The sequence below is a fragment of the Trachurus trachurus genome (assembly GCF_905171665.1).
Source record: "Trachurus trachurus genome assembly, chromosome: 4".
NCBI classification, from domain to species: domain Eukaryota; kingdom Metazoa; phylum Chordata; class Actinopteri; order Carangiformes; family Carangidae; genus Trachurus; species Trachurus trachurus.
In genome coordinates this window covers 22,450,531-22,476,977 of record NC_139898.1, presented here as the reverse complement: position 1 = coordinate 22,476,977, position 26,447 = coordinate 22,450,531, and the positions used below count along the sequence as shown (strand labels likewise).

The following is a 26,447-nucleotide window of genomic DNA, read 5'->3' as shown; positions in this document are numbered from 1 at the left end:
CCAGCTGGAAGGCCAGTGGTTAATTGTGTATGTATATGTAACAATGTAGATGAATTGTGATATGTATGCATTTGTATTTGCTTGACTCCTCTCATCTCAGCTGATTTATCAAAAACCTAGATCAAAGAAAGAAAATAGCTTTTTTTTTTTTTGAGATCCTGACTGTTCTGTGAAAAAACCAATAAAGAAAATTTGGATAAAAAAAAGAAAGAAAGAAAATAGCAAGCCTGCCTGCATGCTTTACATTTATTTGATAATTAAAGTTTATAAACCAAAATCCAAATCTTGGCAAACCTTGAGCAGAGGCATCTTATTGGTGCTGCTGGTGCTGGTGCAGATACTGCTGCTGCTGGGAGTGCTGGTGTCCAGTCCTTCCCGCTTCACCACAGTGAGGTAGTAACCAGATCCCAGCCGGGATTTCAGGAAGAGCGGCGAGCCACAGCAGCAGAGCTTCCCCTGGGATATGATGGCGATCCGGTCGCCTAACAGCTCTGCCTCATCCATGTAGTGAGTGGACAAGATGATAGTCCGGTCTTATAAAGAAACAACACAAAGAGAGATATTCAAATACACTGCCTGCAGACCTCAGGTAGGTCTTACAGGATGCTTTATCGGCCGTGTTTGAGTTTTTTTCAGACTGATGATGGTGTGAAACAGGATGATGCCCCTCAGAACAAAAGCTTTAGTTTTTTAATTGGTAGATGATGGAAAAGGACTCATTTGGACTCAGAAGAAACTTATTTAGACGGACACTGACACTCATAATACGACTGCACAGAGACTTACAGATAAAATGTATCTTTCTTTTTCAAATCTTGGATTTGGTCCAAATATTTACATTTAATGAAAGTTTACTTTTTTATCAGAGCTTCCTGTTTGTACCCCACCCCCAGTAAAGATGTAGCTCATGGTCTCACACCTTTTCGGTACTTGAGCAGCAGATCCCAGATCCCTCTGCGGGAGTAAGGATCAACCCCGGCTGTTGGTTCATCCAGAACAACCACCTTCGACCCTCCAACAAATGCTATCGCCACAGACAGCTTCCTCTGCATGCCACCTGACAGAGACACAGGATTGGGAATTAAAAAACAAAAACAAAAAAACACTTATCCATATGAAAATGACACAGCCATTTCTTCACAGTTAGCCATTTTACCAGAGAGGTTTTTGGTCTGTTCGTGTCGTTTGTGCAGCAAGCCGACATCGTCCAGAAGAGTTTCCAGCTCAGAATTTACCTCATCTTCAGACAAACCCTTGAGACACCCGTAAAACCACACATGCTCCTCCACAGTTAGACTGAGACAAACAGAAAATATATGAAATTGGTCAAAATCAATCTATTACACTTAGAAATCTGAATATTAAAGTCAGACTTTTCCAGATATGTGATGAAACCTACATGTCGAACAGGACGTTGTGTTGTGGACACACTCCTAGCGTCCTTCGGATTATGTCCATGTCGTGGCGAATGTCCATTCCCTTGATATACACTGTCCCAGAGGTAGGTGGGAACAGGCCCGTCAGGACAGAGCTGACAAATAAAAAACATATTAAACTGTCTGCTCTGATGGTATCACTATCAGAGTGAAAGCTTTTCTTTTCCTTTTTCTCTCTTGCCTTCTTCTCATTACTCTAAATCAAAAAATATGCCGTTCTTCTGAGCCAGTCATGTTAACTCATGTTTTCATTTTAAAGCAGTACTAAAGAACTTTCAGTTTTGGTTGAGTTTGGCGGCGCCTGTGGACCAAAGCGGTAGTGTTTTGCCTGAAGGAAGACTCCATTTCCCATGAACACTAGCATGAAGCCCTGTAAATATCCTGCATTAAAATTAACAGAAGACATCAAAACTAAGTTTCTGTTTCCAGTGGATCATTTCAAAGTGAAAACACAAACATAATCCATTGCTAAAGTGCCGTTTTGCCTGTTCCCTCCTTGTTGTGACTCGCAAAAGTGAAAGTGAAAGTAAAGTGAGAGCCGGGTTCCTACCATGCTCCTCAAAGCTGCTTAGTGCCAGAGAAAGAGATACAGACCCCCTCAGGCCATGACAGAGGTGTCATTCAACTTGTTGTAAGTCGATGTATCATCACAAAAGTTATGAAAATATTTTATGAAGGTTGAAAAGTTACTTAGTGCTGCTTTAATTATTTTAGAAATAAAATTCTGCATCCCCTTACAATATAATCACAGAAGGCATCAGCACTAATAGTCATCGTCTTTCGGTCCTCGGCTACACTCACATGGTGGTCGTCTTGCCGGCTCCATTGTGACCAAGGAACGAGGTGATCTGTCCCTCATAGAACTTCAAGTTGAGGTGGTTGACGGCCAGTTTCGCCCCCCTCTTGTAGATTTTCACCAGGTTTCTGATGCTCACACCCAGTGTCAAGTTACTGGGCTCTGGTTCAATGTGATCTGAGGACAGAGACAAAATGTATGGACTTAAAACATACAAAATAAACTCTAAATAGGTTGGGGCGTTGTTTGTTTGTTGTTTTACATACTGGGAGCAAATCCAAAACAACTACGGGAGAGGGATTACAAGAAGTCCAGACTGATGCTCATCTTTGGCTTCAGTCACCACTTTCTCATTGTAGTCAATACACGTATTATCTGAACTCATTAACTAGATTTGTAGTTAATTGGATTAAGTTTACAAAACTATGAGTAAAGTTATGGCATGAAAAGCAGGAGAGGCCATAGACAGCTTTTAAATCAGCGCCAAAATCTGTAACTGGGCACAATGACAGCTACTTATCAGTCATGCAACTACTGTTTACAAACTTCAGTATAAATATAATATATAAATAAAAGGAAACAGGAACTGTTGAGCTGAAACCTCAAGAGTCTCGCACCTTCATCCTGCTCTCCGGGTGAGGGCGGGATCGGCATTCCTGCCTCTAGGGGAACTCCACCCCAGTAGTTGACCTGGAATATGAAATACCAAGGCTTGGGGATCCCGAATTCACCTGGTGTAAAAACACACACACGCACACACACACACACACGCACACATTCAGTTAAAGGGATAGTTCAACATTTTGGCAAATTGGCCCATTGCCATAATCCTCATAGTTCTAGGAGTAGGTTCGTTACGGAGTTGTTTTCGAGGTAAATTCATGCAAAACCGCTGATGCGCGTTCCCGTCGGGGGCAGTTTTTCAGCAAGCAGTCTCTGCATTTTCCTCTAAAACAACTCTGTCTCGTGGCGTTCCGTTATTATCTTACAGCGTGGTGAATGTGCAGGTCACAACTTGTTTTGGAGTTGTTGGATTGTGTATTTGATGAGTTTGATGAGGGAAACCAAGAAATCCCATTGTCCTCCGTAGCGTAGCTCTGAGCAGCTCATGGCTCTGCTCCACCATTCTAAAAATAGCTTGCACTGACAATTAAAGGTAACGAACCTACTGCTAAAACTATAGGGATTATGGCAATTGCCAGTTTGCCAAAATGTTGAACTATCCCTTTAAGGTTAAATGTTTTTTAGAGGTGGGTCTGAATGAAGTGCAGAAGGTTTGTTGTTTGTTAAGAAAGAACCAGTTCACATGGGAGCTTAAATCCAGTACGCAGACACTCCGTGTTTTTCCTGGACAGATTAAGTTCTCATAGAAGTGAATGAAGTCTTACCAGGAAACACAGCTTCAATGTACCAGGCTGCGGTGGCGTAGATGAAGGCATCCACGTAAAGCATGACTATAGAGGTAGTGAAGTTGTAGGTATCTCCTTCCACAGGGCTGGAGTGCAGGTTGTGCCACTGGATGCCCACACCTTGCTCCTCATACTTAGAGAAATACTCGCAGCCGAACCCAAACGCCACCGGAGATAGAAAACTCTGAGGAAATAGGAACAAACCATTTTATTCTCTTATCTGTGATACTGACTGGGATGGAAGCTGTAAATATTTATCAATAAATGTTCAAACAAGGAGCACTTTGTGGACTCATTTCTTAATTAGAGGTGCTCTTTGGGGAGAGATATAGGAGATATAAAAACAGAGGAAAAACTCCAAAGCACTGTTATTAAAAACATAAAATGTCTTCATTGATCTGGCATTGTCACAGTGTGATTTTTAATATGTCATTGTGACAATGACAGATAAATACAGGCATTTTATTGATTTAAAGACAGTGCTTTGGAGGTTTTCCTCTGTTTTTATATCGTACATATTTATGTTTAATGAATGAGAAACAGATATTAAAGATAATAAAAACATTTGTACCCAAATTATTTATTTTACTCACAGCAAAGATTCTGTGTGTGGTGTTGAGGTGGTCTCTCCAGGCCACACACAGTACATAGGGCAGATAGAGGCTGAAGTATATGACTCCCCCACTGGCAGCAGCCAGGTTGGCCTTGGAGAAGAAGGTACTGATGAGGAAACATTGCATGATGGTGGCGGTCGCAAAGGCCATGAGGAAGAAAAAGATAACAGCTGGGTCACTGTATGGTAAGATGTCCCCCAACTGGAAAGAAATAAGACATGAGAGAAAGGTTAGAGGGATTTGATAGCGACTGTAGGAGTCTATCCTTTCAATATCACAATCTGAATCCTTTATACTTTAACAATATCTGCAAGGAGATAAATAATCTAAAATTCTCATTTCTATATGTCTGATAATAAACAGCCAGCCAACAATATTTAGCATTTACTGTGCATTTGTCTGCCCTTCAATATGTTTTCTGTAGAGTGAGTGGTCGTCTTGCCTTGAGCATAGCAATAAGAAGCGCCGCCGAGACCAGGAAAGGAATCACGCTGGTGATGAACCAGCTGAGCCACAGAGTCCCCGTTCCCAGACCCATAATCCTCATGGTTTCCTTCAGCCTCGCCTCCTTCTCGTACACCATACCTTTGATGATCATGGCCACGGTGTAGATCCAGGCCAAAGTCATAAAGAGTGGCAGGGAGCGGTTCAGCACTCGTATGAAACTGTGGAAAACCAGAAACGAGGAGAATTTGGATTTACTAACATTGTGGATGTACTGGTCTGTTTCTAGTCAAATATATAAAATATAAAAACATTTATTTATAACACCACATGACTCACACATCGTCCACGTAGCAGGGATAAGGCATCTGCTGGATGTAGATGCCCGTATTCTGCTCAACTCCGGTCAGGACTTGGCTCACAGCTTTCTCCACCAGGTCCTGGATGTACACGAAGCCGCCCCAGATGTAGCGCATGTCATCAAATGGGGCTGCTGCTGGGCCAGGATCCCAAAACCTGATGTTTTTTTTAAATGCACAAGACCATGTTGTAAGGGGAAAACTAAACGTTTGTCTTTGGCTTAATATTTGTTCAATTAATTTCATGCAGGTGATCCTTTCACAGCTACCAAACACGATAATGAGCAAAACCTCTCTGCTTTCATGTGCAGTATAGGTATGCAGCTTAAACATCTCTCGTCCCTTCAGTTTGAACTTTATAAAGAAAAATATTCCTGGCTGTATTGCAGTTCTTATTTTCTAGTTACCCAAATATGCACGGATGCTTTATGTCTCTATTTGCATGATAAATATTAAGTGTTAGTGAGTTGCAACCCCAAAGCAGCTTCCTTGACGTTCCGGTGTAATGATCCATTAATTACTCTGAAAGCGAGGCAGGAGAAAGGCAAGGCATTCTGGGTGTTTTTTTTTCAGCACCTGTCCTTGATTTTGTTGGTCCGAGTCACATCGTCGATGTCCATCCGGATCTTGTAGGTGACGTGGGGCGGCAGCTCAGGAGACGAAGAGTTGGGCAGCAGGAAAACCACACCCGCCCAGAACTGTCTGTCCTTTAGTAGGTCCAGCGCTCTGTCGATCAGCTGACCCTCAGTCTCCAGCCCCTCCAGTTTGTTCAGAGAGAAACACTGCAGCAGAAAGAAAGAAAGAAAGAAAGAAAGAAAGAAAGAAAGAAAGAAAGAAGATACAAATCACAGGAAGGACTTTAGTTTCAGGATTTACCTTTTACATCTTCACTCTTTTAATTAATAATGGCTCTAATAATGGTGGGTATACCACAGAGTATAAAAGAAGAAAGCAGAAATAAATTATTACGCACAATTAACATATCAAATTTAACCACATAGCTTACATAAAAATAACTTTGCATTTATTTCCAAATGACATTTTTTGGTAACCCTTCAATTTACAGGCCGCTTATTACGTGGAAATGCCAAGAAATAGCCTAGAAATAACAGTCAATTTCATAGTAATGTCATGTTTTTCATAAAGGCAAAGATTACACATGCTTTTAATGTTTTGAATTTTTTGGGAAAGGCCCAAATATTTCTCAAGACCAATCAATCGTTATTTCTTGGCTATATTTCTCGACATGACTATGAAATTGACCGTTATTTCTAGGCTATTTCTAGACGTAATGACGCAATTACTTGTTATTTCTTGGCAATTTCTTGACATTATCACGTAATCAGCAGCCTATTAATTAAAGGGTTACCCATTTTTGAATTTCCGTTAAAATTCATGGAAAGGAAAGAAAAAAGAGAATAGCAGGCAAAGAACCTCAGTGACTTGTGTGATAGTGCTGATGACATGGCTGACGTCGTTATAGATGTCCAGCCAGGACGGTGGCGCTCCTGGATTCCTAGTAGCGTTGGGTGAGGGAGTGGCCAGGAAGTTAGCGATCCGTGAGGCGGTCCAGGATGTGTTCTCCAAACGCAGATTGACCAATACTGCAACCTCCGGGCGCCTCAACAAATTCTGTTACATGCACACACGTATGTCACATAAAAATGTTTTTTTTTAAAGTACTGAATATGTCATAATAGATTCACCATCTTTGCAGACAGACAGTAGTTGGCCAATCAGACCTGCAGCATCTGAATCTCGAGACTTGTCTCCATGTAGTTCTTGATGCGTGGTCCCACCTCTGTCCAGGCTTCGTTCAGTTCCTGAAGGATCTGCAGGTCCTCAAAGGTTTTGTTCACCTTCAGCAGACACACATTGTAGTTAGTTACGTTAAAGTGTCTTTCAACAACGACTACAACAGCAGAGAACACCTTCAATCCAAAAATCATGAAAGATTAAAAATGGGTCACTGTCATGTAGTGAATTAAAGAGGAACTATGCAGGATTTGTGGCTTAACTATGCTACATTTTTACCTTTTTAAAAAAAAAACATCTTTGGAGTAATTGTGATGGTTTAATGAATTGTAACTTGTTATGATGGAGAATGGAGGCTCTCTGTCTTTCACGTTCGTGTCCCTTATTGCATCTCTTGGCCGAAAACCAACCTTGCAAGATCAGCACCGCCGCCTCGGTGTCCCAACTCTCGTCTCTGTGCACCGTGATGCCAACGCAAACACCATAATCTCTTGTTTATGACAGATTAAACTAAACAAATACACACGTCGGAACATCGTATATGATATATAACGTTATCTACCGCCCCTTTGATTGCTTTCTCGCCAGCTTCATTGGAAACAAATGCACATGGTCAGGAGGAGGGTTAGCAAAACAGCGGGAAAGCCACCATACTTGCATAGTTCCTCTTTAAGTGTAACTTTAGCTTCAGCAAGAAGTGCCTTAAATGGTAATACGTTTGTGCTCTGGTTACATAAACATAAAGTTTAACATCATCTTGTTGTACCTCTTTCATGATTTGTCGTACTGCAGGAGTGTCTGGTGTGTACAGCAGTTTCCCAATAAAGAGAGGCTTGATTCCTTGCCATACAATGTTGAACATGGGGTTGGACTCCAGACCCTGGATCATCCGTTTACAGAAAGGGGCTGCAGGACGGGAAGACCAGATCAAACACGACATAGATGAACATCATAACAGTGCACGCAGAGGACAGGCAATGGCAGATACAGCTGGCACTGGATGCTCTGTGACATGGTGTTGTTACTCAGAATGAAAATTATTAAGGTCTCTTATCATTTAAAAGCCATTTTCTTCACATCAAGCTAAAGAAAACAAAGTAAAACCAAACAAACTTACTGGTGTTGTTGTCGTGGTCCAGGTCGCTGTCTTCCGTGCCGTTTTTGCCTAAGAAGGACTTAATGTCGTTGTCCTCATACCAGTTGAGTGACGGGATGCGTTCGCCACCAAGCTCAGGGTGGCCACACATGATTCTTGAGAAAGCGTGGAAACTCTCTAAGGGCTTCGCCGTGCGATTCTCTGGAGACAGAAGACGAAGAGATTCGCTCAACTCTGCAAAGCTGGAGAGGGAAGAAAACTGAGGGAGGACAGAAGAGAAAACAAAAAGTTTAGGGTGACAGAAGGGAAACAAACAAGAGAGGGAAATATTTTATTGCATCAGAAAATGAGAAAAACATTATGTAAGAACAAAACAACAACAGCAAAGTGAACAGGAAAAAAGGCTTAAAGATTTTGTTGTTTGTGTGTTACAAAAGCTTAAAGCATTTTGTTTCACTTGCAGCACTGCCTTTATTGTGCGTGTAATATCAAACCTTAATACATCAATAAATATATGCAACTAAATACATATATTGCACTAAATATATCAAATTAATCAACTAATTATTCATCTAAACAATTGTCAAATTCATAACGCTATGGGTTATGGGTAATTTAGAGGTCAGCTAAACAAACTGTGAAAGAAACATTTGTATTCACCCACAACATGAAATCAAAATAACTGTTTATTCCGTGATGTCCTCACTTTTGTCTTTTCCATGATAAATGCAAATGTGCAGCACCTCCAAAACTTTCTTTTCGGTCTTTAGTCTGGTTTTATGAATTAAATATAAACAGCGAATGCATACTGTATAAATAAGGTGTACGTATGTTCTTACATCGTCTATGAGGACAGCCAGTTCCCGGGAAGCTGAGGTGACGGCCTGACTGATGGCCCTGAGGTCTCCGGCGTTGGCCATCAGTCTGTCTCTCTGACAGGAAGCAGACACAAACAGCTTTTTAATGTCATGCACTTATCTTCGCTCATCAGATAGATAAGCAACTCAGCATCACAGCTTCCAGACAGGAAACAATATCTCAACTCATTGAATTTTCCGTTCCCTGTCCGCTGATCCGTACCGTTAAGAGCTTGCTGATGTCGAGCTGAGAGAGGAAAAGGCGCTCGGCCTCCTGCAGGACGTCAGCGGGCACGCCACACAGCTCCGTCTGAAGATCATTCATGGCGGCTTCTCCTCCATCCACGGTCAGAAACCGGCCCAACATGCTCGCATTACACACCAGCTCCTTCAGACGCATCCCAGCTCCAGCCACAGAAACCTGGATGAGACCCAATTGATTCGCCATATTTAGTTTCAAAATGTTTGGCTATAACATCATTGAAAGATATAATGCAGGATCCTCTGTTTATCATAAATCATCATCATCTCTTGATCCTACCTTTTCTATGCTTTCCGTACTTCTTTATTTTGTAAAATTTTACCCATTTTCTTTACCAAAATACAGTTGATCAGTTATCAACATTTTATGCTATAATTCAGAAAATTTTGCACAGAAAGTTATATCCATTCCATTAATGGTTGCACTACATGCAATACTATTAGAGAAAACCCAACATAAACCTCTTTTAAAGGACAGCTTAAGACATGGTTAAATATGAAACAGAACTGTGTTCACTTAGGGAAGTATTATACACACAAAACAAGCACTCTGACATCAGGCACCTTAGCTCAACCTTGTTAGCAATGCTTTATTTAATTGCAATTGATGTTTGTATTGTATTTGTATGTGATATTGTACTGTTTGTATGTGTTTGTGATATTGGTTGTATGTTTTCTTTTATGTCTGGGACCACGGATGGAAACTAGCAGTTGTGTATTTACGACAATCCTATGATCCTATGATATATGATATTATATTATATTATATGATATATATATATATATATATATATATATATATATATATATATATATATATATATATATATATATATATATATATATATATATATATATACAGTATAGCCAACCTCACCTGCATGTTCAGACGAGCCTTCATCAGCTGGTCCACGGCTGCAGGCGACATGCTGCTGTTGGTCAGGAGGAAGGTTGAAAACGTCTCATTGGCTTTCATGAAATCTTGCACTGTCTCTGCTGCAGAAGAAACAGAAAGGTTCATTTGTTCATTTGTTGTTTTAGTAAATTCTTGACATCCAATTCTGATTTTTCTTTTATTAATATTTAATATCACTGGTTGAAAAGTAATCAAAACTCAGATCAAAATTCTCAACACTGAATAATGCATTAGTAACTAATTAGGATAATTCGCTACTATCCAACTGGAGGTGCTGGTTTGTGTGGCTACATGTTACTTAGTGGGTCAGGTTACACATTCAAAGTACTAACATCCTGCTCTTTTATATTTTGGTGGACATTAATGACATAATTAATCCTGTGTAGCAAGAAAAAACAGCGCTTTTGTTTGTAGTTTTCCATAAATAAAATGACATGAGTCAGCAGATATCCATTAGGCTGTTCATATTGAACCTGTTACAGAAACAAACACTTAAAAACCTGCTTTCAGTCATCCAATTGTTTGTCTGGGGGTAGTCATGTAATTTAATCTGCCTGCAGCGAGGAGAGGCTGAACAGACAGACACTCTGTGCTACTTTCACAACAGCAGTGAATGGCCACATTCAGCTGCTCACTCCACACCTGTTTAAAACCCTTCATGGCTTTACTGTAAACTCTGGCTGCTGCTGCTGCTGCTGCTGTAACCGCTCAGTCCTGCTCAGATAGGTCTGGGAACAGTGCAGGATAAAAAAAAAAAACTCAGAATAGATTTCTGTGCTTCCTTGTTGTTGTTTGCCTGCATGAACTTAATTTTTGTTGCAAGGCTGTGCAGCTGTGTGAAGATCAGCACAAAAAAAACATTCAAACACAAGAAGAACCTGTGAATTCATCAATATACACTGATTTTAACACCAACACATGATGACCTTGTTAACACCAAAGCTCTATTGAGTTTCTCTGTATACATAATTTATTCTGATTACTGGTAAGTAATCTTGAAGATTTACACTGTTGTCCACTAATGTGTTTTGCCAAGGTACAACAACTGGACTCATCAATTACAAAAGATAAAATATATAGAGATATAAAAAAAATCCTTGCACTTCCCACTCTACAAATTTTCTGAATAAGGTTCTTGAGCACCAGTGTGTTTAAGTGTCACTAAGTCAGCATGCAAGTGCATCCCTATAGATCAGTACTAGAGGATATTCAAACAAGCTGTGGTACTTGGCCAGGCTCCAGGACGCTCCCCCAGCCTCCGGACGCTCTCCATCAGGTCCTGAAGGCCCAAGAAGCTCTGGTTTCCACTGTAGGACAGGACAGTCTGGGCGTCCACGAAGAGACGAGACAGGCTGTAGGAGACGGGAAAAACAAAGAGGAGGAGTCCTTACTGAGGAAAACACAGGCACGACAGCTACTGTATATTCACCAGCAGCCTTTACAGTGAATCAGCACACAACACACCACCAGGTGTGTTCAACAAAGCACTCAGCTAAAGCTAAATTTAAATGGGTTTCATTGAAACAAATTCTGTTGTTTTGTTTTTTTTGCATGCTGGAAAAAGAGGTTTTAACAACCTGTAATCTCATTTTATTCAACAGCACAACTCGGATGAAGAAAATGGAAAAACATTTAAGAATAGGGTTGATTCATAAAAATACTGCGTTCAATCAACAGTCCAGAAACCAATTAGATAAATTTTACAATCACATTTTACAATCACACACAAAGAGACATTTGAGAAGCTGCGATTATTTAATTTTTCAAAGGAAACATTATTTTTTGACTGATTATTCTAGGAATTAAGGGTAAAATAAATTCAGTGTTGACTGTGATGGTTTCTCCAAGTTTCACTGAGTTCTGCATCACAGCAAAATGAAATGAAACTTGACAATCGGTAATTATCCAGAAACTATGTGAAGTTTTGGAAAGTTTTCACTCCTTGGTATATAATTTTGAATTCTTGTGGACTGTGAATTACACCAGTACACACAGCTTTTTATTTTTTATTTTTTTTATTTTTTACCTCTGGTCTACCTACATAGAGTTGTCAAAGTTGCCAATTTGTCCCGGTGTCTCCCCCCGCGTGGGACTGTGGAAGCAGGGGTTGTGGGTGTTGCAGATGATGCCCTGGATCCAGGGCAAGGTGCCAGCTGATGGTAAGGCTTTGTTTGGAAAGTGACCTGCAAGCACAGGTAAAGAAAAACAAACACACGGTTCAGCAGAAGAAGATTAGCCTGAAACACAAAACAATGACATTACTGTGGCGCTGACCTGAAATCAATCTACAGACACTGGACTAAACCATAATCCCAGAAAGCTTCTGTTGCCTGAATGAACACTGTGTTTTTTTTATTCATATCAAATTATAATGTTATTATCTTCAACCCAACATGAGCTGCAAGACTCTACCTGAAGATGTTTTAGCTTTGTTTTCATGTTAGGATTTTTTAGTAGTAGTAGTTCCTGACCAGCTGTTTTACATTGCGTTGTGTCTTGTTATATTCATTATTATTTATATATTATTATTCCTTACCTTATACAAATGGCCTAATTAAGGTCAAGAACACAGCAGGTTAGGAAAACAAATCGTGCGTGGCTCTGAAATCACTCAGAGTTAGTTAATCCTCTTTAGCTGGTTGGCAAAGGGCTAGTTCTCTAACCTGTAAGTGTGTGTGTGTTTGTGTGTGTGTGTGTGACAAGAAACATTACATAATATCACTCACATTGGCTCTGTTTGTACGGAGGGTGTGAATGACGAACGGAGATGAGGATGACGAAGAGGAAGAGCGGCCAGACGAGCTCGATGATCAGCTGGATCTGCACAAAGGGAAAATACAGGAGCCGTTAACGGTGCAAGAGACCAGCAGGACGATCCACCGACCCTGTCGCCCCGTGCATCGTCCTGCACTGTAGCTGATACGGATAAAAACTTGTGATGTTGTGAAGTTAATATAGTCAATCTGTGCTGTGCAGCTGTAAGAATGATACAACAGTCTGTTCTTTTCCTTGTCACCTTGTTTCTCCTGCGGTATGTGATGTTCTTCCAGAGCAGGAGAAGGAGCTGTCTGAAAAACCCCATGGCTCTCAAGAGCTACCTGACCATGTTGTGATCCTGGAAAAACAGAAGAAAAGAAAAACACACACACAAATTGAAAAGCAAAAATGAAACCACCCCCAAAAAACATTGTGGCTGCGGATGTGTTGCATTCAAATTATGCTCGTCCTCGTGGTCTCAGTGTTTCCTGCTTTACTTTTGAGGTTATTATCTGCTATGTTTCAAGCAAAATGTTCCTGTTATATTGAACGGTTTTCAAGATGTGATATCTGATATCTGATATCTGATATCTGACGATGATGCACTGATAACCAGTATGTGACCTTTCCCCCACAGAAGACAAAACCAAGACTCTGAGTAGCTGAACATAATGTTTAACAGGATCCATCTTTTTTTTTTTTTTTCTATCAATTTCATGCCCTTTGTTTGACAAAAAACATATGTTGGAGAATATTAATCCCCCCCTGTGTGGCAGATCAAATGGGAGGTTTTTGTATATTCATTGTGACTGAAGGTTGTCTTGTGTGTGTGCCCGCAGTGATCTGCTCAAGATGGACAATCCCCTGCTTTATCCTGAAATCCTCCTGAACAGCTTACCTGTGTCACTGCAAGAGTTCAACATTCACTTTTGCTCTGTCAATGCCTTGATAAGATAATGTGGCATCTTCTGCAAAAGTCTGTTCCTTAGTCAATAATCTGGATGATCACAAGTTATAGCAGGTTAAAATGCAGACTAATTTCTTTTGCAAATTTATCTGAGGCCTTGCAGGTTTTAAGTGAAACGATTTCCACTCATTCATCTGCAGATGTCTGTACAATTGTCAAAATACAGGTTTTGTAACCTCTATATTCTCTGCTTTTAGATCTGAATTGACCATGATCATTGTTTCCCTCAAGTGTTTCCCTTTTGGAAGATTTGGGTTTACAACAGCAACAAAATATTGGTTGCTATTACAAAGTAATATGTTTGTGGGCTTAAGTCATGGTACAAAAATAACAGATAAAATAACATGACATTATATGATTTATGATATTTAATGAAATTACTAGTACAATTTATTGCCTACATTAAATAACTTCAACAACATTAAGATATTAGAGCATGCCATTTGAAAAGCAGCCCATTCAAACTATCTGTAATATTAAAAAATACAACAAACACGCTATTATTATTGCAGTTAGCAGTTATTTCAGCATGTCTTGTTTATTGAAATAACTAACCATAAAGTAAGAGAGGAAACTCCGAGCTAACTAGCGTAACATCAGGGTGTAGCAGCTCTCTCTTTAGCATGTCCCACAGCGAAAGGTGAAGTTACTGGACAAACGAGCTCTTTCAAATGAAATAAATACATCCTACCATGCACCTAAGAGTCATAAAAGTAAAGTTAATGGTTACCTTTCTGCGCTGTAGGTGATAGCCTCTCCTTTCCGTGTTTTGGACACACGGACCGGGGCCGATAGCTTGTCAGAGTCCCAATGTTTGTAATCGCAGGTGGAAGCTGAAGATGGTCCCGCCCACAAGCGACGTTGATTGGCTAGAACGCATCGAGGGGGCGGGAGCCTGAGAAGCCGGTAACGAATCTGATTGGCCAGTGTCAATGTTTTGGTACAAGTCGACAGCTGATTGGCCAGTTCTGCCCATTTAGTGTTATGTACATGCCATCAGCGCCTTAGATAACCGTAAGTGTGATCTTCAACAATATTTAAGCAGTAACAAAAGGCATTATTTTATTAGTACAAACACCACATTGTTACATAATGTGCCTGAAACTTGATAAAATATTAGTAGCAATAATAATTATTTCAATAATAGTTGCAATCGCCAGATTATTCTTTCAAAAACTGTGATTTAAAAGCCTCTGTTTCAGTTACACATACTATATTATTTGATGATAACATCCTCACAGGACCACCCTGATCAAAATATAACTCTGACTCATCAATATGTCATCAAAATATGTATGTTCACTTTTACAAACCGAAGCTTATTCCAGCAACCACTTGCAGTCAATAAATAACATCAAAAAGACCTCTTACAGATCATTTTAATGAACAACCATAACAGCAAATTCTTAAAAATATAAGCATCTCTCTATCAAATAAGGCAGTTACCCTCTGTTGTGCATGATATCGGCTCCCTGTCAAACACAGTCAGGAAAGCCTTGAATGAATGAACTACAGTGCTGCACTCAATCGCCCGCTCTGAAGCTTGTGACAGACACTGTTGTTGATATGCATGTGTACGTATGTGAGGGATTGGAAGTCCATCACAATGAAATAAACAGACCCTCTGTGCTGATTCAATAAAGTTTTCCCTGCAAGCATGTTTACCTAAGACACACAAGGTTGGAAGACTCGTGAGTACTCAATATTGCTCACCACCATGTACAGTAAGTTAGTGTAATCACAAAATACTGCGCTCATGCAATATTGCGTCTCAGCTATTGCCTGCATTGTTAAATATCTGATAAATATAAATTGACACCTAACATCTATCCCCGTCACTTTAAAATATGTTGTTGTTTTTATAATATTCAAATGGACTTTACATCTTAAAATTACATAGCTAGACTAATTTGTTGGATTCAGTGGTGTGACAACAGCTTATGATATGCTGCGTGATCAATTGCATAATATTTTCTGAGTTTGGCAAAAAGTTCATGTTGTTTGAACACTGGGCAGTTTTTTTTGTCCTTGTTGCAGTATGAAGTGCTCAAATATACACAGGCTGCTCCTGTCCCGTCAAGAGCCGATACGTTGAGGCTGGCATCGTCTTCACGTGAATCTGAGTGAGAAAAATCAAAATTTAAACTCTGATCAGTTTTCATAATAATATAATAATTAACTATATCTGTAACTGTGCATGTAGTAAATTTCATCCCCTCTCACCTCTCCAACTGCATTCGTGAGAGTCTGAATGATCTTGTCATGTGGAGTTGCAACGACACTCTGTCCGTTGATCTCGATGATGCGGTGCCCGACACGGATGCCTCCTCTCTCTGCTATACCGCCTCGCATCAGGCTGCAGATCTGCAACGGGAAAAAGAGGAAGGGAAGCATTCAATATGTTGGAAAGCTGGAATAAGTGAGCAGTTTTATGTAAATCATATTTTTCTGGTAGTTAATTTCCCTTTAACAAAGCACTACTAGCTGAATGCAGAGAGCTTCATCATCAGGACACATTTAGATATTTTCACACATTCCCAATAGGAAACCTGTGGAGTAAATTAAGCTTTTTCTCCTGTTGACAAATGAACAGGAATGATCAGGTGACATTATCAAGGGAATCTTGAAACTGGATGCTGAGGAAGGGAAAGTATTTCTCTTACGTTTCCTCTTTCACATGAGCTTAAATTCAACCATTACAATCTGCACATACTTGTTTCAAATACTGGTAGCAAAACAAGACAAGATACAACTAACTGTGCACCTAAACTGAAAGGAGTTGGTAAAAAAAATATGAATGTTGACATACAATGCCGTCTTCCACACTGAAGCCCAGCTGAAACTTAGGATCTGGCCTCCTGATAATTGCCATGGTGACTGGAGGACAGTGGACGATGCTCAGCTTCACATACTTTTGGCTTTTCAGGTCCTGAAGTGGAAGAAAAATGTAGGAGAGTAAAAAACATTTTAAGGGAATCGGACCAAGATAACAAGGATTTTCTTTATTGATTTATTTGTCTCTAATTATTTTGATGAATTAATGAATTGTTTAGTCTATGAAACATCAAATAACTTTGATGCAAGAATGCCCAGTTTTAGATGACTTTTTTCTGTTTCTGTTGTCTGCAATCTTCCATTAAGCCGATACTGATCCAATGTCACACTGTATGGTATCACAGTGCCATCTAGTGAGCCTTTAGTACAGTGCACTAGCAAGTTTATCTAAATACACAATGAAAACAGTTCAGAGCATCTAAACTCAGTCACTACAACGTAAAACAAAACCAACAGAAGTTGTATTTACTCTCTTAATTGTGTTGCTATAATCGCAGTAATCGAGTTTGGGCCGAGTCGCTCCTTCTTACCCGGATGATGTTCTGGCAGGTGGTGATGGGCAGACCCACCAGGCTGGTGCTGTTCACAGACATGATGCGGTCACCGATGCTGAGCTCGCCGCTGCGCTCGGCCGGACCTCCGTGAAGAAGATTGGCAACGACCACGGTGGGCAGGATGGAGCCCCAGCCCGACTCCACCACCGCCAGACCCAGGATCTCTCCAGCAGCCTTTGTGATGATTACCTGAACCACAAACACACAAACATCTGGTTAAACAAGCGATTCTTTTTCTACAACCAACAAATGAGCACATTTACATGATTAGAAATATGTTTTTTCCTCTCGTTAACCCTGTGTATCTTTAATTTTCACCGCTGTTCGACATAATTTTACAGTACACTGGGTATCCTGTGTCCCATGCACATGCTATTGTCAGGCTGTTAATGTGTTTATACTGTATGAGTCACTAATTCTGTCCATGCTTTGCAGGTGCAGAACTTATCGTCTGACCTTTAACCATTTTAGCCACTGGAGCAGCATCTGCTGTTACGCATCTGGTTGGCAGTATGTTTCCCTCTCAGACGGCGGGGAAGGAAGAGCGTTCATTACTCATCTATGCACGAACCCTGCGGTAGGTCGCACTTGCTTCAATTATTTCTAAGTTCTTTGTGCAAAAGCTGACATGTTACTTGAGGACCTCGTTGATACTCAACATCTATCTGTGTTTTTGTGTTGTTTTGCTTTCCTTTTTTTTAAAAGCTTAAGTATTGTGTTGTATATGCAAATCTTTAAACTGTTTAAAGGGCCCATATTATGCTAAATCCACTTTCTACTGGTTTTGTAGTGGTCCTATGTGTTTCCGTGGCCTTTCTATGACGCCTGGAGGTGAAAAAAAGTCTGTTCACTCCCTTAATTGATTTCTACACTTTTTTGAGATCGTGTCTCCAAACGGGCGAATTGGAAGTGCTGGCAGACTTGACGTCAGGATGCGTTGAACTCAAGTGACTCCACCTCCCGGTACTTCCTTATACTCCCCCTGGGCCATTCTGGAAAAACGTGAGCTCCGCCCGCTGACACTTTTCCGGAACAGCGGCGACCCCCCCCCCCCCCCAATCCACACACACACACGCTCTCTCTCTCTCCCCGCCCCCGTCCGTCATTTGACATGAAGATGCGGTAGATACGGGAGGAGCGGTCCGTACCGCGGCGGCCAGATGATCCTTTTGAATCATTGACTGAAAAACAGCCGCCTGTCATTAAAAATGAAATCGCGGATCAGAGAATATTGGGATGATACCGCTTCTCATCAGCGCAGCGGTCCTCATCACGGAATGAGAGACATCTGAACGAGGAAGTCTCCTCTCCCGGCGCAAAACCACGTCCATATTCTCATCCGTCCATACAACAGTGCACAGTTTGTGCTGCGCGCCTCAGTTTCACTTGTTTTTTATTTGACAGTTTCACACAGAACTTTCTGATGGTAGTAGGAGTCTCTCTTTCAGACAAGATGCCAGTCTCAGAATTTTTTATTTTTTTATTTTCGGAAATCAATGCCTGACCCCTGTCCCAATGTCAACACTGGCACATGTACCTGTAGTGAAAACCACACCCTCTCCCCGTGACAGGTGTGGAGTGGACGTGGTTTACACATCTTATTTGCATTTCAAGGTGCAGACACAGAAATGGCTCGTTCTCAGCAGAGCTCTGGAGAGCCACTTTTAGATTACTGAGATGTAGAGCTGCAGATTGATTTGGGGACAATACACTAGGAATACTATATGGTTGGACAACTTAGAACCATGTGAAATAGTTGAAAAACAGCATAATATGGGACCTTTAACTATTTCTTTCAATATCTGGATAATCGTAGTGTGGTTTTAAATTGTTTTTTCCATGTTTTTACTCTGGATGTTTTTACAATCTTTGTAATTGTATGTGCTGGACCGCAGGAAGAATAGCCATTGCTCATAAAATTAAGTAATGGCTAATGGGGATCCTAATAAATAAACAAAACAAATAAACAAAACAAATCTCCTAGGGTTCCTCTCAACATATTCTCTAAACTTCCTCATTATTTTAATGGTCACCATCTGCTCTCAGTGAATATTGTGCAGGCATGTGAAAGTAAAACTTAAACCACTAAAGTGATCTGTGTGTTTTTTGGGGAAGATGTGAAACCACAATGACTCTACTCACCTCCCTGATGTTCTGAGAGTCAGAGAAGTGGGCCAGGTCTCCGTTGTAGAGCTCCTGACTCTCCAGGTAGTGGCTGTACTCGCCCGGCCTCAGATCACTGGCCTTTATGCCGCTGGCTTGCAGGAACTGCTGATAGGCCACTCCGAACGCCTGACCGATAGCCTGGGCTATGACCTGAGCCTGGAAGGAGAAACAAGGAAGAGGAAGTGAGAAAACTTAACACAGGTTTCAACACTGCTGTGCTGTTGTGTCACATCTGGACAGAGTCAGACACTTTTTCAATCTGGAATTTCAGGCATCTAGTAGCTCACATGACACTGACGATGGATATAAAAAAACAAACAAACAGAAAAGGACATATGGTACAGAACAAAGTAAAACTGGCATCAAATGGAAATAAATCAATCAATGTTGCCAGTCCAAGAGGGAGAGAGAAGTAGAGCTTTTTCAATGAAGTGTATGTGCAATGGATTAAAAACAGGGAAGATACAGAGTGTTTCTGTTGTGTCCAGAGCTTAGCAGGTGAACATTTGCTAACCAGTTGTGTCTAAAATGAGACTTGGTCAACCTCTGAGGGCATTTGTTAGGTAAATAGCCTTCATGTACTCTCTCATCCTTTGTTTTCACATCAACAAATTAAAGCAAATGAGTTCATTTGCAAAACACCACACAGTACTTTGAGTACAAATGCAGTTGAAGAACTTTCATAGTTTTGGATAAAAAGTGATGTATTTTTTACTGTTTCGTTGAAGTTACATGTTGCATTCACTCATTTGCTTATTTACATTTACTCTCACCCATTGTAAACTCATTTCAACATAAATGAGTTAAGCTGGGAAAACCTTGCAGCAGAAGCAGGACCTTCATGGCCTTCGGTATCCCACAGCTAATTAGTTTCTAAAAGAAACTCTTCCTCCTCCCTATTCAGTCTTGCCAACAGTGGGAAACTGGGACGACAGCCAGACCATTTTTACATTCAGGGGGACTTGCTGGCTGTCTGGGGCAAGGAAACCAGGCCAGGCTGAAGCTGAATCTTTGTGGTCCAGCAGGAAGCAGCACATTTGATCTGAGACTCAACACTATGTAAAGAAAAACACACTTCAGTAATGTCTGTTTGATAATGAATGGTCTGCTTCTTTACATAGTGCATAAGGTTTTGCAGCTAAAGGCTTAAGACTGCAGGAAGAAGTTATGACCTCTATGAGGATCATAAAAACAGAACAGGAAACACTCTTTGTCTAGGTTTCCCATTTAGTAAGAAAGAAATGTATGAAACGAATGCTTCTGTGAGACCTTTAGATCAACTGACTCACATCATCGGAGGAGAAGACGTGGCAGACCATTAAGCACTTCTTTTGAGGCCCTGAGGAGGATGATGGCGAGGAGTCAGCATCCTGCCCTTTACGCTTCCTTCGGGCCATGAGGACAACAATGTCACCAATGTCGGCGATGTAAGAGATCATCTGCAGAGCGTGGTCCATCATCGCTTCCTGAGTGGAAACAGCACACTGTTAGGAACCAAGAGGAGACTGGAGGGTCCAGTTTCAACATGTAAAGACTTGAGACTTGCTAAAAATAGGTAATTTATTACAAAGAACACTGGCCTGCATTTATTTTTATTTCTCTTTTTGTCAGACGTAATTATTGCCTATTACTGGACCATTTCTGAAAATCTTCAGTGTGCAAGGACACTGTCTGAGAAACAACAGAGAGCTGCCATAAATTAGGACAAATGAGCTATTGATGTTGAAAATAAAAATGTCAACATTAAGCAATCAACTAGCACATTTGAGAGGTTGTAGTGTCCTTCAAAGTAAAAGCTAAAATACGTCTTCATTTTGCAAAGTTACACAGAAACGCAACTCTCCCTTTGAATCTAAATGGGTGTGTTTTACATCTGAAACCAAAAAAGACGACCAAAAAGCTGTGATTATCTTTACAAGTATGGTGCAGTGAGGCACAACCGGCCCTGCAAAGAGGGAGTCGGCAGTAAATGACCCACTTTTATGCTTCTCACAATTCAACCACACAGTGGAGGAAAATAGATGCTATTATTACTGCAACATCACTACTGCAGAGCTCTCGTATTAAATCACCACCCAGCTCTATAGTGTAGTAAGGGCTGTGAGTGCTCAGCATGATGGTGTCAACGAAGAAGAGATTTGTCAAAGTTTAATGATGCATGTTTTCCTCTTTATATTAGTCTATGATGTTTTTAGAACAGAAATGACGCCCTGACTCTAATTATAGTTCAGCTATTAAACAAGTCAGGATCAGGAAAAATACAAATTGGCAATTGCAGCATGGGGTTCCTACAGATCTCATTGCACTTTGATAACTCCATCAACCAAACTCCCTTACGCATATTTAAAGATCACACAGAAGATAGTAAAAAAAGAAAAGAAGAAAAGGCTGCATATATTTGGATAAATTAAGGGCAAGCCGTTAGTACTTTCTCAAAACTTTCAAATATCTAATCGAAGATCCATCAGCTTTTGCTTTCACTTATAACCTTAGAATTAGTTGGTAAAACAGTTAGACATTGTTCGCAGGTCAACTGGCAGTATATATAGTATAATACCTGTGTGTCAGCAGTGAGCACTTTGATTCTCTGTGTGGAGATGAACAAATCCACTTCTGTCATTGGCTGGGACTCTCCCTCTGGAGCCTGAAAGAAATACAATCCAGTGAGGAGTACTATATTAATACAGGGCATTGGCTCAGTCTCATCTGGATTTTTACCTTTATCCGGTCGACAGCTTCCTGAGCCTGAGTCATACGAGCGTTCGTGGATGGGTTCCTGTCGGATTTGATCTGAGTGGAGCCCAGATATTTGGCACCAAATATGACCCCATCCAACAGGTCTTCAGGGTCACAAGGACCAGGCACTGTAGAAGCAGAGTAAAGCACATGAATCATATAAATGGCCTTGTTTCTTTTCTTTATGTCAGTCTGACATTTGACACAAAAGAACCAGCTGAATATCAACAAGATAAAACGAGTAGAGTGAAGTGACTCACCATCTTTATATGAAGGGTGGTCATCAGCACTCTGCAGTGAGAGAAGAGAGAGAGAAAATTAGTGATAATTTCGTTTCAGCATTTAAAGATCTATCTATCTATCTATCTATCTATCTATCTATCTATCTATCTATCTATCTATCTATCTATCTATCTATCTATCTATCTATCTATCTATCTATCTATCTATCATAACCCTTTTCATATCTTTTTGTATCTTGTTTGTGTTATATTTATATGTTTTATTCTATTTGTTTTACTATACCCAGTCCACTTAATTGTGTGCACTGTATGTGTACTTCTGCTAGCCTGTAACCCTGTGAATTTCCCCATCGTGGAATAAATAAAAGGCATACTTTACATTGATTGTTGATACAAGTTACTAACTTAAAAGGAGCATGCATTTCATGCTTACAAGATTAAAAAAAGATGGACAACTTGTTTCTCTCTTCTTCTTCTGTTTTTTTTTTTACAGCATTATTACATACTTTGTCACTAATTTGAATAAATTAATTCCCACACTTTTTCATTAATACAATGGGCTTTATGCACAGCTCCACTACTTCCTGAAATAAGCCAGCTGCTTTATTTCCTGTCTTACATTATTGGACCAACTAATTAATCCAGGTGTGCCTGACCATTGTTGTGAGGTCAGACACACCTGGATTAATCAATTGGTCCAATAATGTAAAACAGGAAATAAAGGAGCTGTGCATAAAGCCCATTCAAAGACTCTTGTACTGAAAAAAGTTCAAATCAAAAGTAACAGGTGAAGACTAAAATATATTATTTATTTATCGGTCAAACTTCAACAAGATGATAAAAACATGATAATAAAACGTATTTATAAAAACCTTATTTTCATACTTCACACTTTCTTCCTCCTTTAAGCTCATCATAGCAGCAGCACCTTCACCTACCTGCTCACTCTCCGCAGCAGCTTCTTCATCTGGAGGATCCTCGCCCAGCTTCATCCACACCGGCTCAGGATACTCGTCGTCGGGCAGGGAGGCGAGGGAGTCGTCTCTGTGCCGCTGATGTCGACCGTTCCCATAATGTCCCCAGAACCTCTGAGCGTCCTCCTGGCTGTAGGAGACGGACACCACGGCGTCCACCTCGCCTCTGTGGGGCAGACAGGCGGGACGGGGCGTGGCGCCGATCTCCGTGCACTGCAGCAGCCCCAGCAGGTCTCTCTGGTGGCTTTCGGAGAACAGCAGCCCGGTGGTTTCGGCGTTGTCGGCGTCTTCTAGCTCAGGCCGGCCGGGGTAGCGATGGTGCGGCGGTGCGAGGTGACCGGCGTGAGGCTCTTCCCCCATCAGCTGCAGCTGGCTCAGCAGGGTGTGGATGCGGCTGTGGTCTTCGTCACCCGATCTTCTACTTGCAACTTCCTCTGCAGTGGCGATATTTTCCGTGTCCCTACGTGTCCCCTCCTCCTCCTGGTCTTCTTCCCCACCCTCCGAGTCCACCGCCCTCGCCCCATCCCCTTCCTCCGCCGCTACCTCAGATGTCTGGACTGGTTCTGAATCATTCTGCACCAGCTCTTGGGGGTTTATGTCGAGTTGTTTTACCGTGTCCGAAGGCAGCAACACGGGCTCACTCGGACTGGGCTCGTCCAATCCAGCCTCGGCAGAAGCAGGAGGAAGGAAGCCGGGGTCATCCAGGTCGTCTGCAGATCCGGGCTCGCTGGAGGAGTCAGACCTCCAGTCCAAAGGAGGAGGCTCGATCAGGCTGTATAAGTCCAGATCCTCCGCCTCTGATCCTGGCAGAACCGCTGCGGTCCGTCTGATGCCCTCGACCCCGCCGGAGGCCTCATTAACAGGGACAGAGTCAGACGACCGGGCGTCCGAGGGCGCAGAGACGGGCCGATCAGCAGGGCACACGTCCATGTCCATTTTGAATGAAAGCCTGTCAGAAGGAAAAACAACATTAGCTACTATGTATTGTTGATCCTGATTGAGGTCACAGTGCAGCAGACTTTACAGGGAGCGAAGTTAATACGGATTCAAATAAGAATGACACACAACAAATTTACTTTAAAAAGTATATCAATAATTCTGAGCTAGATAAATCTTAGGACCTGTGAAAAAAAGGGGAGCTGCACTCACCACACTCCCAATATACAAGACCGTTTATTAATATAATGTAGAGGTGCAACAATTAATCGAACAATAATCGATTATTAAATGAATCGTCAACTATTTTGATAATCGATTCATCGGTTTGGGTAGTTATTAAGGGGAAAAAAAGCCAAATTCTCTGATTTCAGCTTCTTAAATGTGAATATTTCTGGTTTCTTTGTTCCTTTATGACAATAAACTGAGTGTCTCTTTGGCTTGTTGGTGGTTGGGGAAACACTGATTGACATTTTTCAACATTTTTTTACATTTTATTGACCAAACAACTAGCTAATCGATTAATCGTTTAAAAAAGCAACATATTAATCGATAATGAAAATAATCGTTAGTTGCAGCCCTAATATCATGGCTTTAATGCTAGCAGACAGAGCTGTACAGGTTAAACCCCAGTGATATCTAAAATACAGGCATTCACCCTCACCCTTGTTGTTGTTGCCCCCTGACCATCAAGATAGAGACAGCAGCTCAAAGCTTAAAGCTCAAAGTACATGGTGTTGTTACCATCACATAGTAGACCTCTGGCTATCTCATGCTCCATGTGCCTTTTCTTCATTCAGCTACCATTACAACATACATTTGAATATCTAAACTACCATAAAAAATCAAATGCCTGTAATCTTACTCCCATATATTGAAGATGAAGGATACTACACTTCACAGGATATGTTCCTTATCGGTGAAATGTAGGTAGGGTGTTTTGTAATCAAACAACACTGAAGGATAGTTTCCCTTTACTTGTTAGTACAGCTGGTTAATTAAATGATCCACTTGGCAAAACTGAATTTAATTAAGAAGCTGAATTTTACCAGGAGAAAAATCCCAAGATCCAAACAGAATCAGAATTGCATTTTACATCTCACACAATACTGGTTTATGGATCATAATGCATACAAAAAAACCGTAATAATGTACTTTAACCAACAGTTTAAAGCAGCTTATACACACAAAATATGAATAGACATATCAACACACAGTTCTCCCTAAATGGTAAAAGGAAAAAATGCAGTATTCTGCGGAGATAATTAAGCTACAGGGCTGGCATCCTGAAAACTAACGGAGGTCTAGGGGGGAAAACACTAAAGCAAATAGACACACTAAAAAAAAAGCCCAAATACCAAGAGTCAAAAACAGCTGAATTTGGCGAAGTGAAGTTAGCAGTCCCAAGTGGTTTGAGGCTAACTCCTTAGCTAATTAACGCTCCAGCACCCGGATAAGGATCTCATTAACAAAACACAGACATTACATTAAATAAACAGGGGCTTTATGTGGCCGAAGGAGAAACTTTTACCTGATATTTTCGGTCTTTCTCGGTTCCTTTGTGCCCAGAGAGAGACTCCTGAAGGTGCCACGACAGAGAAGTTGACGTGGTGGTGGTGCGGGATTTGAGCCTTTTCCAAAACTTTAGCTTAGTTTTATTCGTCATAATAACACAACACAACCGCGCCGGTAAATGTATTGATTTTTACATAATCCACGAGTAAAAAGCGGTCAGTGTTTGTATAAAACAGAGGACTTCCCCGGTGATTGTCGCGGTTGCTGCTTTGCTTTTAACCGACTGCTTCTACTAGTTGGCAGACTGTACTCGTGTTGCGTTCAAGTGCAGTTCTCGACGTCCGACTCTTGGTTTCTAACCGCAGTCTTTACAATAAGTTCGGTGATTGTATCTAATTTAATTGCTTTAACCTAACTATTCCTGCACGATGTGATCATGACGATGACAATGAAAATAAAATATTGTAAGCCCTGCTTCTGCGGGATGTCTGCCGTGTCTTTATGTGGTTGAATATTTCAAGTATGCTTTTTCTTATACATGTCCGACAGCTTCTGAAGGCGGCATCAGCACACGTCACGTTGAACCTTCAAGTCGCGCTCAATCAAACGTCAAAACGTCGATTCAGGGGGAGTTTATCTATAAAGTTAATAATTTTGTATGCGACGTCTGTACTATTGTCCTTAAAACGTCTTTGGACCATAGACTGTATATAAAAGAGCTTTGGACACGCAAAACTGAAATTCATAGTCTCTAATCTGGATGTAGAAGTGATATAAAACAACACAGAATCAGAACATGATCACACCATGCATAGGCTATAT

At 40.9% G+C, this 26,447-nt stretch overlaps 2 protein-coding genes across 2 annotated transcripts in view; both read right to left on the bottom strand.

Moving 5' to 3' along the window:
* Positions 1-14,491, bottom strand: part of abca7 (ATP-binding cassette, sub-family A (ABC1), member 7) — a 29,640-nt gene extending 15,149 nt beyond the window's left edge. The window contains exons 1-23 of the mRNA XM_083970664.1: positions 14,398-14,491; positions 12,960-13,058; positions 12,670-12,763; positions 11,985-12,126; positions 11,171-11,295; positions 9,905-10,023; positions 8,990-9,187; positions 8,749-8,841; positions 7,931-8,168; positions 7,580-7,719; positions 6,801-6,917; positions 6,493-6,690; positions 5,635-5,840; positions 5,039-5,215; positions 4,698-4,920; positions 4,235-4,456; positions 3,621-3,825; positions 2,850-2,963; positions 2,238-2,409; positions 1,400-1,531; positions 1,157-1,296; positions 920-1,057; positions 295-533 (exon numbers count right to left, since the gene is read on the bottom strand). Of these exons, the coding sequence (XP_083826790.1) occupies positions 295-533; positions 920-1,057; positions 1,157-1,296; positions 1,400-1,531; positions 2,238-2,409; positions 2,850-2,963; positions 3,621-3,825; positions 4,235-4,456; positions 4,698-4,920; positions 5,039-5,215; positions 5,635-5,840; positions 6,493-6,690; positions 6,801-6,917; positions 7,580-7,719; positions 7,931-8,168; positions 8,749-8,841; positions 8,990-9,187; positions 9,905-10,023; positions 11,171-11,295; positions 11,985-12,126; positions 12,670-12,763; positions 12,960-13,025 (3,498 nt within the window). The 5' untranslated portion in view covers positions 13,026-13,058; positions 14,398-14,491. The remainder of the gene's footprint in view (positions 1-294; positions 534-919; positions 1,058-1,156; positions 1,297-1,399; positions 1,532-2,237; positions 2,410-2,849; positions 2,964-3,620; positions 3,826-4,234; positions 4,457-4,697; positions 4,921-5,038; positions 5,216-5,634; positions 5,841-6,492; positions 6,691-6,800; positions 6,918-7,579; positions 7,720-7,930; positions 8,169-8,748; positions 8,842-8,989; positions 9,188-9,904; positions 10,024-11,170; positions 11,296-11,984; positions 12,127-12,669; positions 12,764-12,959; positions 13,059-14,397) is intronic.
* Positions 14,492-14,752: 261 nt separating this feature from the next.
* LOC310985005 (amyloid-beta A4 precursor protein-binding family A member 3) lies at positions 14,753-26,227 on the bottom strand. The gene is made up of 11 exons (XM_083970415.1): positions 25,642-26,227; positions 23,139-24,123; positions 22,219-22,249; positions 21,941-22,086; positions 21,780-21,866; positions 20,512-20,688; positions 19,199-19,378; positions 17,033-17,245; positions 16,477-16,596; positions 15,891-16,031; positions 14,753-15,786 (listed from the first exon to the last, which is right to left on the bottom strand). Exons 2-11 carry the CDS (start codon positions 24,108-24,110, stop codon positions 15,715-15,717), a joined length of 2,139 nt encoding a protein of 712 aa, XP_083826541.1. The 5' UTR covers positions 24,111-24,123; positions 25,642-26,227; the 3' UTR covers positions 14,753-15,714.
* Positions 26,228-26,447: the final 220 nt, after the last annotated feature.